At 40.2% G+C, this 14,510-nt stretch overlaps 1 protein-coding gene across 1 annotated transcript in view; it reads right to left on the bottom strand.

The window, feature by feature from the left end:
- Nucleotides 1-8,250, bottom strand: part of LOC306864178 (roundabout homolog 2-like) — a gene marked incomplete at its 5' end in the record, with an annotated part of 75,831 nt that extends 67,581 nt beyond the window's left edge. The window contains one exon of the mRNA XM_079407939.1: nucleotides 8,187-8,250. Coding sequence (XP_079264065.1) covers nucleotides 8,187-8,250 — 64 coding nt within the window. The remainder of the gene's footprint in view (nucleotides 1-8,186) is intronic.
- Nucleotides 8,251-14,510: the final 6,260 nt, after the last annotated feature.

Genomic DNA, 14,510 nt, shown 5'->3' with positions numbered 1-14,510 from the left:
TAAAAATGGAGCATTCTTAAATTTTTAATTTTTCAAAATACTTAAGCACAAAAATCTAGGCTAATTCTATGCTACATCAGTAGCACAACTTCAGCCCAGCTGTTAAGGATTACATCCAATAAATGCTGCTGAAATTAGAGCTATCCTATCTGGAAGAACCCATACAAGTGGCAATCTCACTGTGTGACACACTAGTGATGGTTCTAGCAGTTAGATTGATTCGGGCATAAAGGGAGGTGCTGCAACTACAACTCCTAAAGGTATCAAGCCCTTGTACTGTAATAGGGGTTTGACCTTGTTATGTGAAGGAAGAGGGGGGAGAAGGGTCGGCTCTGGGAGGAAATACATGCATCTGGCTATCCTTCTGATCAATCCTAAGGGGCTTTTAGCATTAAGAATATATATCTAGTGTTGTGGGGAGGAAATAAGATCTCTAAACACGGCCCAGCTAAACAAAGACAGATGATGCAAGCTATGTTGCAGTAACAAGACATGCTCTGGGAAATTTTCACAAACAGCAAGTGCAGCGACATATGCAAATATTCAGAATCTTCCAAGAGAAGGTGTCAATGCTAAAGGATCTCCATGACAACCGTACAAGGAAAGGTCAGATGTCGATCTAATAATTGTCTCCATCCCTTGAAATATGTGTGAAAACCTGGAGGGCACAAGAAGAAAGATGAATTAAGTACTTCTAACGAAGCGCAAATTAAAATGCAGGAGGAATTATCAGCGCAGGACAAAATTTGTATAAAATCTGGAACAAAAGCATATTTTTTTGTCTTATTCATCTTAGATGAATAAGACTAGATCCAGAAGAACTCTGACATCTAAAATAATTTTTCAGAATGTCAAACTTCATTATTACATAAAAGCACAAAGCTTTTATGCTCAAAGCACAAAGTTTAACAACAAAGACAAAAATGGCCAACTTTCTTTATCCCAATTCTCATCTGCAATTCTTTTAAGTGGCTTCCCGCCCCCCTTAAATAGTTGATTATTTTACAACCTCACCCATCCTTGTTTCACTGGAATCTGGGAATTGATTTGCAAATGTGCATTCATTACCCTAAGTTAAATTAAGAAGTGGGGGGTGTTCCTTCCGACATTCTTTCTTAACCGATCAGTTTTTTTGCATTTACAAACAAAAGGGCTCTTGAGAAAGAACACAAACCCGGGGTCATAAAGCTACGCTCTTTACTCCTGCGGCTCCTGACGGTGAGAGGACAAAGTGAAGCTGGTCACAAAGGAAATTACACTGTAGGGCTGCTGTTTTCCTCTGGGACGAGCGTGTTTCTGCCTGGATTAACCCTGCGAGGTGGGAACCGGGATGGATTAAGCGCAGTGGCAAGCGCAGAAATTCCATGACAGCTTCTACAGAGCAACCTGACACCTTTAGGGGTTGCGGCAAGAGATGCTTATGTGCTTCCTGCTTAAGAAACAGCAAAAGATGTTGTGTTTACTGCAGGGGATGAAGAGGATTTCTCATTCCAACAGGAAGAGACAGCATCGAGTCACGGGGCCTTAGCAAAACAAAGTATGCGTACCATTGTGGGTTCAGGGGCTGTGTGTCCATAACATGAGCTTTAATGTTGTTCAAAGAGATTAAATACTACCTTTGTTAAAATAGTATACTTGTATACAGGGGATTTAACATGAATGCAAAGGGTACTGGTTAGTAGATAGATAGATATTCCTACTTACTGCACAAAACACTTTGTGATATATAACCCAACCCAATCCTTAATCTTTAGAATGGTGCAAATGGGTCTTCCTGACACATCAGATCTTATCTTCACATGAAGGCTCATCTAGCCACTCCATTGCTTTAAGGACCTTCTCACTTCACAAAATAAACAGCACTTCAAATGAACCTTCTTCTGGGCAGAGGCAACATTCAGCTGAAGGTATTGATCCCTCTGTGGATTCCCAAGAGAAGACTTGGTGGAAAAGAGGAGGGGACGTAAATATGATTCTTTCAATGGTTCAAACTGTTAGTGAGAATCTCTTTAAGTGCTGACCCTAAACCCTGCGATCTCAAACAACACTGAGCTCTGAGCTTCCCCAGGTGATCAAGCCATTGAGGCGTAAAAAATAACCTCCCGGTCACCCTGGACTTGCCAAACTAGCTCATTCCTTTAGTGTGAGGGCATTTTTAGTACAGGCTGCAAGGAATCCTTTGCTCTTCTCTGGGAATAGCAGTCTTTTTGTGTTGCCATATACTCAGATATGTATCAGTACTCTGAGACACATTCGCCCGGGTTCATTCAGATTCTGCTAACCCTCTCCGAAGGCAGTACAATAATACCACAGTCTGTTTTCCCTGACCTCCTGTAATTCAAACTCTCCTCACCAAAGAAAAACACATCTGGAATACATGTCAATGGCATATTGCATATCTCAAGGGGGCGTCGACTTGTCCCATAGAGGAAGTAGTAGGGAATAAAAGATAAATTGTGCATGGTGGCGACAGTGGAGCTCCGGTCCAGCTGCTCAGTGTTGTCTGAACCTCTTCAGTGCCCCACTAATGGAAGTGGCCCGGTTGGGGCGACCAGCATACCGCGACTGGTTGAGATAGCATCAGCTTCCTGGTCCTCCTAGCGGTGTACCACGTTCCGCTGGATTAATCCCACCAGGCACTTTCCGCTTGACCCCAACATTGCTAGATGAAGCCCACACTGAACTACAAATTTAGCAGGAAGTGAAGTTCCAGGCTGAGGAATCTGACTGTACAGCAGATCTAGATGTTTTGCCAAACCTGATCTTTTTTCTGCTATTCAAACCAGTCGCTTTTAAGCACAAGCGAAGTTCCCTCAGAAGACGTCTCGTCTCCTGATCCCTTAAGACGGCCATTTTTCAGCTTCAGGTCAAATTCCAGTGAAAAGGTAAAACAAAGTGTAAAGGTCTTTGAAGTCACTTTCTTCTCATCAAAAATAATATAGCCGCTTTAAAATTCTTTCAATCTTCAATGGCCGGGGCCTTCAAGCGAGAGCCGACCTGACTATTCATGAACTGGATCTTTGAAAGTCAAACAGAGAGAGATGAAAAGGACTAGGGTGTAGTCGGCACTGTACGGACGGGCTTCATGTTAAATACATGCTCAGGGAAAGCATGCATCGAATGGGACAATGATTATGCCTATATTCAACATTTGTCTACTCCCAGAACAGTGGGAACTCTGCATATCTCCCCCTGAGGTCCAGAAGATAACATATCACATTCAGGATGTGTTCTTGTTGCTTTGATGGCTGATGATTGCAGGAGGAAATGACCAAAATAAGGGGTAGGAAAACCCCTAGGCTTCCCTTAGCGCTGGACTTAACCTGTGAATGTTTCTGAAGATCTGCAACATATGGCACTGCGCTGGTGAAATACACAGCTGAATCGCTTTCAATTAGTGACTCACACATTTAACAGGTTTAACATTTAAGTCGAGTGGTGCTTGTCGAGATGGTGGGTGTTTTGCATAAGAATGACTCACTGGGTCGGTCATAAACATAAGCAGTTCTGGCATGGCTGGATACAAGACTGACATGTAGGGAGGGAAGAATTTTCTTCTTAAGAAAGGCATATTAAATAAAAGTAATTAATGGACTGCATAATAATGCTGTGCATTCATATGCTGACAAAGTGAATGCACAGCTTTAGCAGCCAAATTAATAAGACTACTTTCCATTTTTAGATTTAAAACAGAATATAATATTATGACAAATTTCAGATGAGGTCAACTGAATGCTATAATACACTGCTAGGGAGTGCAATGGCAGTTTCAGATTTTCATGCTTTGGTAGTGTAACATTTTTTAATTTTTTATATATATATATATATATATATATATATATATATATATATATATATAAAACATCAAATGTTTGATATGAGATAAAAGATAATTCCCTAAGGCAGCACGTTTGCCTTATTTTGGGTAACTAGGGCATTTCTGTCACTATTGTCATGGTATTTTCAACAAGGATGCAGCAAATTCCTGCAGTAAGAGAAACTATTTGGCATAGAATAGAGCTGATAATATCAAAGTCTTGCCACACGTCTATGGAGACACAAACAACAGCCTGTTAACACTTCAATCGCTCTGACAGAGACAAAGACAAAGTATATTGACAGCACGGAAAAACATTCACAACATTCTTTGCATTGCACTCAAGGACCAATTCCAGCTCTGCCAAGTTGCGATTTTGATCAACACGGCCATTAAACAACAACCGTGCACGTAATGTCCATGTCTAATAGCCCTCTGAACCGAGCAACTGTTATTTACTGAAACAACACAAAGATCACGACTGATTAGGATAACGGGGACTCAAAGCCAAATAGGAGCAAGGAACGAAGTTTAACAGCATGAAAGTGTATAAACATAGGCGCCAGGAGGGAAGAGAACGAGAAAGGAGTGTGTGTTAATGAAGGTAATCTAATAGCAGTGCCCATGCAGATAGAGACCGAGTCATTAAATGGGAGCTCATGATGAGAGAGCACACACGGCCCCGGGCTCTTTTGTTTACAGTGTGCCCAAACACACACTTATATACACTATCAGCCAGGTCTGTTTGCATCAACTACTAAACCGAGCGAATAAAACACAGACCAGAGGTCTCTGTTTCTCCAAGGACAACACAGTTGCACCATGTAAACACTCAAAGCACAAGCCAGCTGTTTATGAGCTGGAGTGCGTTGTTACTCAGTGTGAGAGTGTGATAATCTAGGCTCAGCAGGTCCTGATAATGAGCAGTCATACTGTGTTGTTTGTCAGAAGGCATGGATCAAGAGGAATATCTTAATTTTTTGCCCAAAAGTGATCCGATAATTAAAAGAGTGGCTGAGCCACATGCCATGGGAACTGTGCTCCAGGCCTACAGATACTAAGGATTCTTCGTCTGGGTATGTAAGTGGTATGTCGCCTTGGCATGCAGGTGGCCCCTGCAATGCCCCACAGCTTCTTTCTACACATTGGCACACAGATAAACCTCAGAACCCACTTGAAATTATCCAAAGTCTTCAACAAGCTTATCTTAATAGGTATTTAAAGGTATCTTAAACTTAAACATTCTCTATATATACACACTTCCTAAATGAAGCAGGTATTGTTCTTTTTGTTATTTCATTTACATAGATGGATGATGGGGGGGGGGGGGTTGCGACTGTGTGAAAAGCCCCATACTGGAAAGGTCCCATGAAAACAACCATGAACAATCTTTATTGTATTATTGTTGATATAAACCGCACTGACTACTATCGAGTTATTGGATGGGAAAGAGAATCGCTGAACCACCGCTGTAGGGCATGTCAATATCAAGGTGGTGAGAAATTTTCTGATTAAATACAGAGGCAGTTATATTTCTTGACAGGGAGGCTTAATATCGAACGTAGTCAGGGTTGGAGTGCTAGATAGAAAAAGTCATTCATTAATGAAAGATGCAATCTATAGTCATTTAAAAAACAACCAAAGAGAGTCAAAAGTGGGTTATACACTTTTCCTATCAACAGCTATCGAAATGAATGATGTACTTACAGATGTCCTGACAATATTTCTACTTAAACCAATTAATCCTTGTGCCACTTTTCCAATCCATGTTTCCACAATTTGTTCAACGGTTCTGCAAACGTAAAGAAAGCTACCACTTCAATAAAACAATTGCTGATGCATATTTAAGATATCTGAATAGCTAATAAATTATATTTGAAACTACTAGTCATAAACACACATAGAGTTTAGTTTGGCCTCTCTGGTTCTCTGTATAGAGCTTTCCATTTGGAACATGGCTTTGAGGGTCACCACAGCCACTGGAACTAATGCGTACGGCCATTAAACTGTCTTCATCTGCGGCCAGAGACACAAGGTTGGACAGATTGATGCCAAGGCATTGTGTTGCGTCCCCATTCACCCCACACAGCAACGCCATCAGAGCCGAAGTCTTTAGGGTTCAAATCAGACTTCCTGTCAACGCTAGACTCATAAAACCAAAGCCGTATGTGTTCCTGGCTTCCTTACTTGACCAATTAAAAAGCTGCCACAAAGAGGAGGTGATAAAATCGTGCTATTTTGGGAGATGAGTTACACTCTTGCATAGTGAAATATGTGTTTTTAATCAAAGGTGTCACTTTTTAAAGCACATTAAAAAGCACATTTGTGGTGCAGCTTTAATAATTCTTAAGTAAGATCTCGACGACAACAAAAGAGTGCTGGAAAGATATTGCAAAGCTGTTTTGTCTCCCGGCAAGGATACAGTAAAGAGCGTGAATGTGCCGGGACAGAAATCAGACTGAGACATCAGAGCGTTCTCAGTAGGAGATGCGGCATTTATCTCCCTCCTTATTCACAGCCTCTCGACAGCACACTGTTTACACAGAGGAGACAGGGAGTAACTGTGCGAGCGAGAAGGAGACGCAGACTTCTCTGAGTCACACCTCTCATACACACACGCACAAACATGCTTCGCTTCTGATCTAAGGAGCGACGACAGTCCTGGAGACACAAGACATCAAAATAAGCTGTCGTGCATGGAGGGAAAACCCTAAATGACACACTTTACGCAAAAAGTCGCAGAGCGTTTGAAATGCTGCCAATCAAATGCTTATACAGTATAGGATGTAACAGCTAAAGATCCTTGTGTGTTAATTGAAAATACAAAAGAAATCTTACGCTTACAAGTAATTTTCTCATTTTAAACTAAGGTTCTTGCTGGTTTAAAGGGTGTCATTACAGAGCGAGTCAAAGGCCGGCAGCCGTTAAATGCATGTTTGGGGACAATCCAGGAAGAGCCAACAGTTGTTTGTGGCTGTTAAAATGACTTCAAAAGGAGCCGAGCAAACACAAGTTCTCCTCGACCTACAAACGTAACATAGACAAACAACAAGTACACAACAATCACACTCAGAAAGGATCAGGCAGCTATAAATGAAAAGTTGAAGTGTAACTCAATGCCTTTTCTTTCAAAACCCTTATCAGGTGTGAGAAGGTGAGAGGAGATAGCAAGCGGCCCTCGCCACATACCTGAGCTGGATTAAGTCAGAGGTGTGGGAAAAGAACGGGACAATGATAAATTCAGCTACACCGAACTAATCCAGACTCACATTTTGGATGGTTTTGAGCCTGTTATAAAAAACAGAATTGGTTTTGGTTTAACCAGATCTGCTCATGAAACAAAAGAAGAGCACAGTATTGACAACACAATTTAGATTGGACTATAGATCTAGTTAAATAAAAGCTTTGCGTGTCATTTCATCCCTCGTCTGGCGGCTGTGCTGCCCTTGATTCAGTGGCAGATTTTGTCAGCGGTTATATTGGAGGACAGATCTCAGAGGCAATGTTTACTGCCCCATAAAACAGAGCTTCTGTTGGCCAGCACTGCCAGCAATACCACTGATCTAAGCACAATTCAATTTAAGCTATGCAAGATTGTGGCTCTACAGAGCCAGGGTTTGCAGCCAGGACTGAATGCAGACTAGAGGGTCCAAAATAACATATATAAAAATACAGAGCTTACATTTTAATGGAATTTCTTACTCTTTGATAATTTGTACATTTCTAATTAATGGCCTGTACTTCATCCCTGAGTCTGGATGAGGGGTCTTTGGGACTGTAAGGGTTAAAACCCCATAATACAGAGGGGGAAAAAAAGAGTTTGCAACAGAGAACAATAGTTAAATAATGAAGATATCCCTGTGTAGTTTTCCATATTATGCACTCTCTCTAAAAGAGAATCGTCAAATTCAAGGTCTGATCTGTCCTAAAGTGAGTATTTACTATAAACTGGGTCAGCTGGACTGTTTTGCCCATATGTTTATATATAAACACTTTGTATTAATGATACATCTATAAATCAAATGTTTACATTAAAAGCATTGTATACATAAGGTATATGCCTTTTAAGGACACATGAGATGCTATGTAATTCAATCAAAAGTGGTTTGACTTTACTATAGCTTAAGAAGAACATCTCAACCAAAATATGTTGACTGTTTGAATATTAAAAACACTGCAAAAATACATAAAAAAATGTTCTGCTATTGTATCTATATAAATTATGTGCATTATCACCGTAGCAACAACGATAATACCTCAGAAATACCACCATTTCGTTTAAAAACACTAGAGAATTTGTCGACAACTATTCCACAATATTTTGCGATCAATAATCCTCATCTGTCGTGTTGTATTTTCTCCATCTTACCTTGAGACAAGCAGATGATGGCAAACACAACGAGCAGCGCATCTAAAGTCCTACGAAACTCCATCACCCTCAGATATAAAGTCCACTTCAGTCGCCTTTATCCGGACAAACAGTCCTTAAAACCACCCCAAAAGCGCTACAATCCGGTTGAAGTGTGAGGAGACGCGTTTGAACAGGCGGTCACATTGAAGAACTTTACAAACTAGACCTAAAACACACAAAAACTGGGTAGGATAATCTGAGCATCACAAATACTCCATAGTCCCGTGCGCATCCTGTGCGCTCGAGCGCTGATCTGTACAGATAAAGAGTCAGTGTAACAGATAAGAGGTGATGCTCACAGTCCGTCCCAGCCGCTCTTACTTCCTCCAAGATTCATTTCACTTGCAATACATTCTTTTCTCGCTTTCCTTGAGTATAGAAAAACATATCCGTTCTTTATTAGCCCCTTCAGTCAGATTTCCATCTCCGCCGCTGCCCCGCACTCTTCCCTTCGCTGTGAATGAACGGATTTACTACTCTCGCGTCTACATGCGACCGTCTCGTGTCTCAAACCCACCCCCTGACTACATTTAACAGTTACCCACACTGGGGTAACAGCACTCTTAAAGGGCCAGCCGCTTTATTTCGCTCAACCTGCAGATATCGCTGTAAATAGTGAATTAATTACATTCTGGAGTAGTTGTGAGAGATGGTTAACTCAGTAATTAAAAATCTGTCATTGTTTACTCAACTTCATGTTGTTTCAAAGCCGTATATGATTTTCTTTCTCACTCAGTGCACAAAATATATTAGGCAGAGCTGACAGTATTGGTCATTCCATACAAGAAAGTGAGTGGAGACCAGAGGCGCCATGCCCATTCAAAGTGCCCCATCTGATTTTTGAGCCAAGTGGATTTTGAATGCATCTTCCAAAAGACAAAAAAGAGCCGATTTATATTTTCTATATTTAATACAATCACACCAGCGTGATTAGATCGTTCAGTGCATATCATCAGTTGCTAAATTAAAATCTGGCTAGCTGGCGCTGAGACAGGGGCGTTTTTACAGCACTGCGCATTATAACCAATCACACACGATTCTGTTGAGCTTATGAATGCATTGACCAATCAGAGGCGTTCAGATGAGTCATCGCTAAAATGCCAGTGACTGAATACCTCTTTCTGGCGAATTCTCTCCTCAGAAACAACAAAGTGCAGATGTCTGTACGAATATATTCATTTCATAGTGTAAACAGCTTCAGTGATTTTAATGGGAGTTTTTGAGAGTGCATGAACTCCCAGTAATAATGTTCTTTGATAATGTAGCTAATTCTTTGCTCTCTTTCTGTACAATGAAAGTGTTATGATTAGTAGCCTAACTTACAATGTTTTTATTCACAATAGCTTTCCATGTTAAATTCACATTAACTATAAAGTCAGTCGTATTAATATATGTTATGGCATGGCACCCATATCTGTTAATTAAGTAAACAGACAGGTTTTTATACATAGTTAAGAGATTACATTATTAGGTTACTTTGTCCATCTAAGGTGAGAATCAATATATTTTATGATATAGCCAGCGAAAACAGATTTTAATTTGGGAATGTTTCGGAAAAATTAATAAACAAATAAGTGCTGTTGTGGCTGCTGTGTGTCATATGACGACCCCACCCCCAACCAACCAAATCTTCTCAAACAATAACTTGATGTTAATTTAAATATATTTATTAAGATACAGCTAAAATTAAAAAATATATAAATACATTAATAAGTATGTATTTGTTATAGGCTTGGACTTCAGGATCATTTTAATGATCCTTTTATTGTGCATTTTTTGGAAACTGGCAACCCCTCATTCCCAATTCACTGTCATCGTATGGAAAACTGCTGCCTGAACATTTTACAGAATTACTGCTTTTGTGTTCCACAGAACAAAGAAAGTCATACAGGTTTTTAATGTGTGAGGGTGAGTAAATGATGACAGGATTTTCATTTATCAACTATTCCTTTAAGAGCAACTTCAGTGTTATATATTAATTTGAGCTTATTGATCACTGAAATGAAGAGCCTGTAGGTCAAGGTGCAAGAAAACGGTGCAATTCATTTCACTATTACCTTTAAATTCTGTTCCGTCTCCAAAAAGCAGTATCAATTGCTCCTGAAGACTCCGGTCTCCAAGCAAATCATCAATCACAGAAATGCCATTGTTTCATGGGAATGACTAGATCAGAAGTGAAAAGCAATATCAGAGGTATATCAGTGTGGGATGAGGTTCAGACAATGAGACACGACACAGAAGACCCTCTTTCTGCGGTAGGTAATGATGGCGGATGATAACGGTGGATTCAGCCCTGGCAAATAACAGCAATGAATCACTAAAGAGGGAAAAGAGGGCTGTTTTGTATTCACCGCATTTCACTCTTTCCATCCCAGCCATTTTCTCCACTATAATGAGACTGTATTTGTTAAAGATTAACCGACAAATTGCATTTCATGTTAATTTTAAGACTGAAAGCTCAACATGCAAGTTAGGGGTTGTATTTATCTTAATTTTCCTAACGTGATATATTCTCTTCCATTATGTTCACAGTAGAGGACAGTCGGCGCCTGGAGTACGCAGGGAGCTTCTGGAGCAACTACCCTTGATATTGTCCTCATGTATGATGCATGAGCAAGTTTAACTTAATTGCAAAAACTGATTAATTGAGCTTCAGCGTGTAATTGAATAAAACATGATTCCGTTTTCCCCTAAATACATTTCATCTCTCTTATGACTGATGCAGTATGCTCCAGCTACCGTAAAACATCAGCTGGATGCGTCAGGACGAGCATGCAGTGAATTTAGCTGAATAATCACATTAGCATGAGAGTTATGGCGACATCACATCATCACGTCCTAATGATGCCATTAAGCAACAGTCGCAGGAGTATGCCAAGAGCGGAGAACATCGCTGCAGATGACAGATTATCATGGAATTTATAAAACCTAACAATGAGTTCCTAAATCTTTCTCACATTGAGAGGCGCAAACACTCTGCTGTTGGGTTATTTAACATCTGCATTATTCGTCTGAGAACTATAAAATATTTGTGGCGAGTTTTATGCAATAAACACAAGAGTGTTAAATCAGTTTGTTGGTTTTTTTTCCTTCAAAGAAGATAAATGACAGTGAAAAGCATGCCTGGAGCAATCCCTTCATATGAGACGTCCACTAATTTACACACCCAATTGAAAGACGCCATTATGTGCAGCCGATCCAGAGGCTTTATCAATAGAAATTAACTTAACCTCTCAAATAAGGTGGCAGCAAAACTGACTTTTAATTGAAATTTCTCAATTAAGCTATGCAGAGATAAAAAAAAGAAAGAAATGCACCTTGGTGGCAACATATCAGACGTCATATCAGTGTTGAGCAATCAGCACTGACAGCAGAAAACGTTCTGAAAACGCTATAGCACTATAAGTAATTAGCCCATCCACCATACAGCCGCTTGTGCCTGTGCCAGCAAAACGTGATTTATTACACTGATCAGCCGCACCATGAACACCTGACAACTCACACTGAACAAGGGCCAAGCCATCTGACACTGTGAATTTAAAGCTCAGCACATCCCAAAGAACAAATAAACACACAAATGTGACATATTCAAGCATTTAAAGGAATATTCAGAGATCGGTGGAAGTTAAGCTTAAACTACAGCATTTGTGAATATATTGATTATTGGAAAAAAAACATGCCATTTATGCCATTATATATATATAATGTTCCTGCCAAAATCCCCATAGAAAATTATTGACTGCCCATCAAGCTGCGATCACCATGGAGACTGACAGAACGCTGAGACCAAATGACATTTAATGCGAAAAGCAATACACCGAGTCCTTATGTAACAGAAAAGGATCTGACTCCCCCACACGCCCAAAGCAGTGTTGCATATGACAGTTGAGGGAAGGATGCCAAAAGACAGATGAAATGAAAAGAAAGTGCACAAAGGCTTAAAAAGAAACAAAATACCTGGCAACAATGTGTTTATTTGCTGTCTTTTGATCGAGAACAATTTGCTTGATTATACACAATGGCCTGAGCATCAAATCAAACACAATCAACTATGTTCTGTTTGGCCAACATAAACCATTCAGTGAGAGAAATCTATGAAATGTATTCCATCTCAGATGCATGAACAGAAAAAACACACATTGGGATCCTCAACCGAAACCTGTTAATTCTAGCTCTGGCCCTTTAAGATGCACCGATCTTATTATAGATTAATTGATTAAGAGGGTGCAGCTGGAAAATGACAATATATCTCCTCATTGATCTGCTTTTGAATGAGATTGGCTGCTACTAATCATCCCCGGGGACACGGGTGCACATTTAGATGCCCAATTTCCTGTTGCTCTTCAATGCATTAATATTCCACTTTCCCTACCTCTGCCTGCCTGTCTGTCATTCTCTCTCTCCCCCTCTTTCAGTCTATATCGCTCTCTCTCTGTCTTTGTCTTTGAGCCCCTCTTTTTGAGGCCCCCTTAATTGTAGCTCTGTGAAGCAAGAAGGTCCCTCTGTTCTCCTCCATCATCCTGAAAGGGGTTGAAATTGGTGTGTATCAGACGACCGAGCCCCTTCTGTTAGCGTCATATGCGCGGCACAACACCACAGACTCGGGAGGAAGTCTGACATTAACCCCTTATGTGTTAGCAGGTCCGTTTTTCAAAGGAGAAAACTGGTTTCAAGAGCTAATTATGTAATACGGCCACATTCTTGGCACAGGAACTACGTAAGGTCGACTTGCATGCACAGGCCCCTCAAAGGTGGCTGCTAATTGGATAGCTATGAGAATATACTAGTTTAATTTAGATAGATGAGCTTAAATCTATTAAGGTGCAGTCAAATTAGCAAATTTTAGCAACAACAGTAACCACTTTCAAATTAAGCCGTTTCTGTTGGTCCATGTGGTGATTCTGTGTGACCCACTTGAAACAGTTGCAAAATTTGAAATGTTTTGCCCCCATAAGAAACTCTCGATCACTATCGATTCCTATTGGAATTATTGGAATTCTTTGAGCAAAGGTAAATGGGACTGCAGTCACATTTCAATCATATAGCTGCCAGAGAATAGCGCAAATTCTTGCATACTAGAACTTTTCTCATAAACTACCTGAAAGTGAAAAAGTACATTTTGCTGATAGTTCTGAAATGCTCTTGAACCCTTAGCGAAATCTGTGAGGGAAAATCTTTCACCCTAATGCAAAATTCCCAATCACAGATTTCTATTCAAATGACTGGATTTTGCCCACAAAAATTCGCACAGCAATGATAAATGTGACCACACCTTTATCATTTCAATCACAAAACTGAGAACAGCACATATTTTTGCTCACTGTAACCTTCTGGATCACTTGTAAATTATATTTTCCTGATGAATTCTAAACTTATTTCATTAATGCATTGAAATTGTGCTGAGCTGCGCTAAGTTGCACTTGAAATCTTTCGCTCTCACACAATTGTGTATATTCCTATTGAAATGACTGGATTTTTCCCATAAAAATTCGTAGAGCAATGGTAAATGTAACCACACCTTTAACTTTTCAATCGCAAAACTGTCTAAACTGATTTCTAAACTTCTTTCATTAATATGTTGAGATTGTGCTGAACTGCGCTGTTGTACTTGAACCCATGGCGAAATCTGTGTGGGGAAATCTTTCGTCTCAAGCTAAATTTCCAATTGCAAATGAAATGACTGATTTCCCCCACAAAAATGCACCAAACATTGATAAATGTGACCACACCTTTAGTAACTGTTGACTAGCTACTTCTTTGTACACTTGAGGAAGACCTGTACAGGTTAGCTAGTAATTTAGTCTAGATATGTACTAGCGGCTCGCTAATGATATGTTCCGCATCCTCTTTTTCCCCTCAAATTGGGCTGGAAAATTGGAGCTCCCATCATTTTGTTTCCCTGGAGATAAAATGACTCTTCCAATTCCCACAGTCTGTAGCTGGATCCAGGAAGGAGGTGACAAAAATTACAGTCCTCAACGGCTAGTAGCACTGGGGAAATATGCTCTGACACACAGTCTTTGGCTAATAGTCTAGCTGGGTCCGGAGAAGCCTGGTTTGACACTAGCTATCTCATCAGAATAGCCATTTCTCTCTTGGTGTAACACATTAAGTCAAAATGAGCTGTTTGCATGCCTACATGCATGTGTTTAAGTGGACTCACAATATGCATGTTTATATCTCTGAGAAGACTCATTACAGGCAATTCCATGCTGTTTGCACCGGATAATGACGTACAACAGACAAACGGCATCTCCATCACGGATAGGCTACAGAAACGCT

This window comes from Barbus barbus (genome assembly GCF_936440315.1).
Source record: "Barbus barbus genome assembly, chromosome: 45".
Classification (NCBI taxonomy): Eukaryota; Metazoa; Chordata; class Actinopteri; order Cypriniformes; family Cyprinidae; genus Barbus; species Barbus barbus.
Note: the sequence above shows the minus strand (reverse complement) of the source record. Positions and strands in the feature narration are given on the sequence as shown.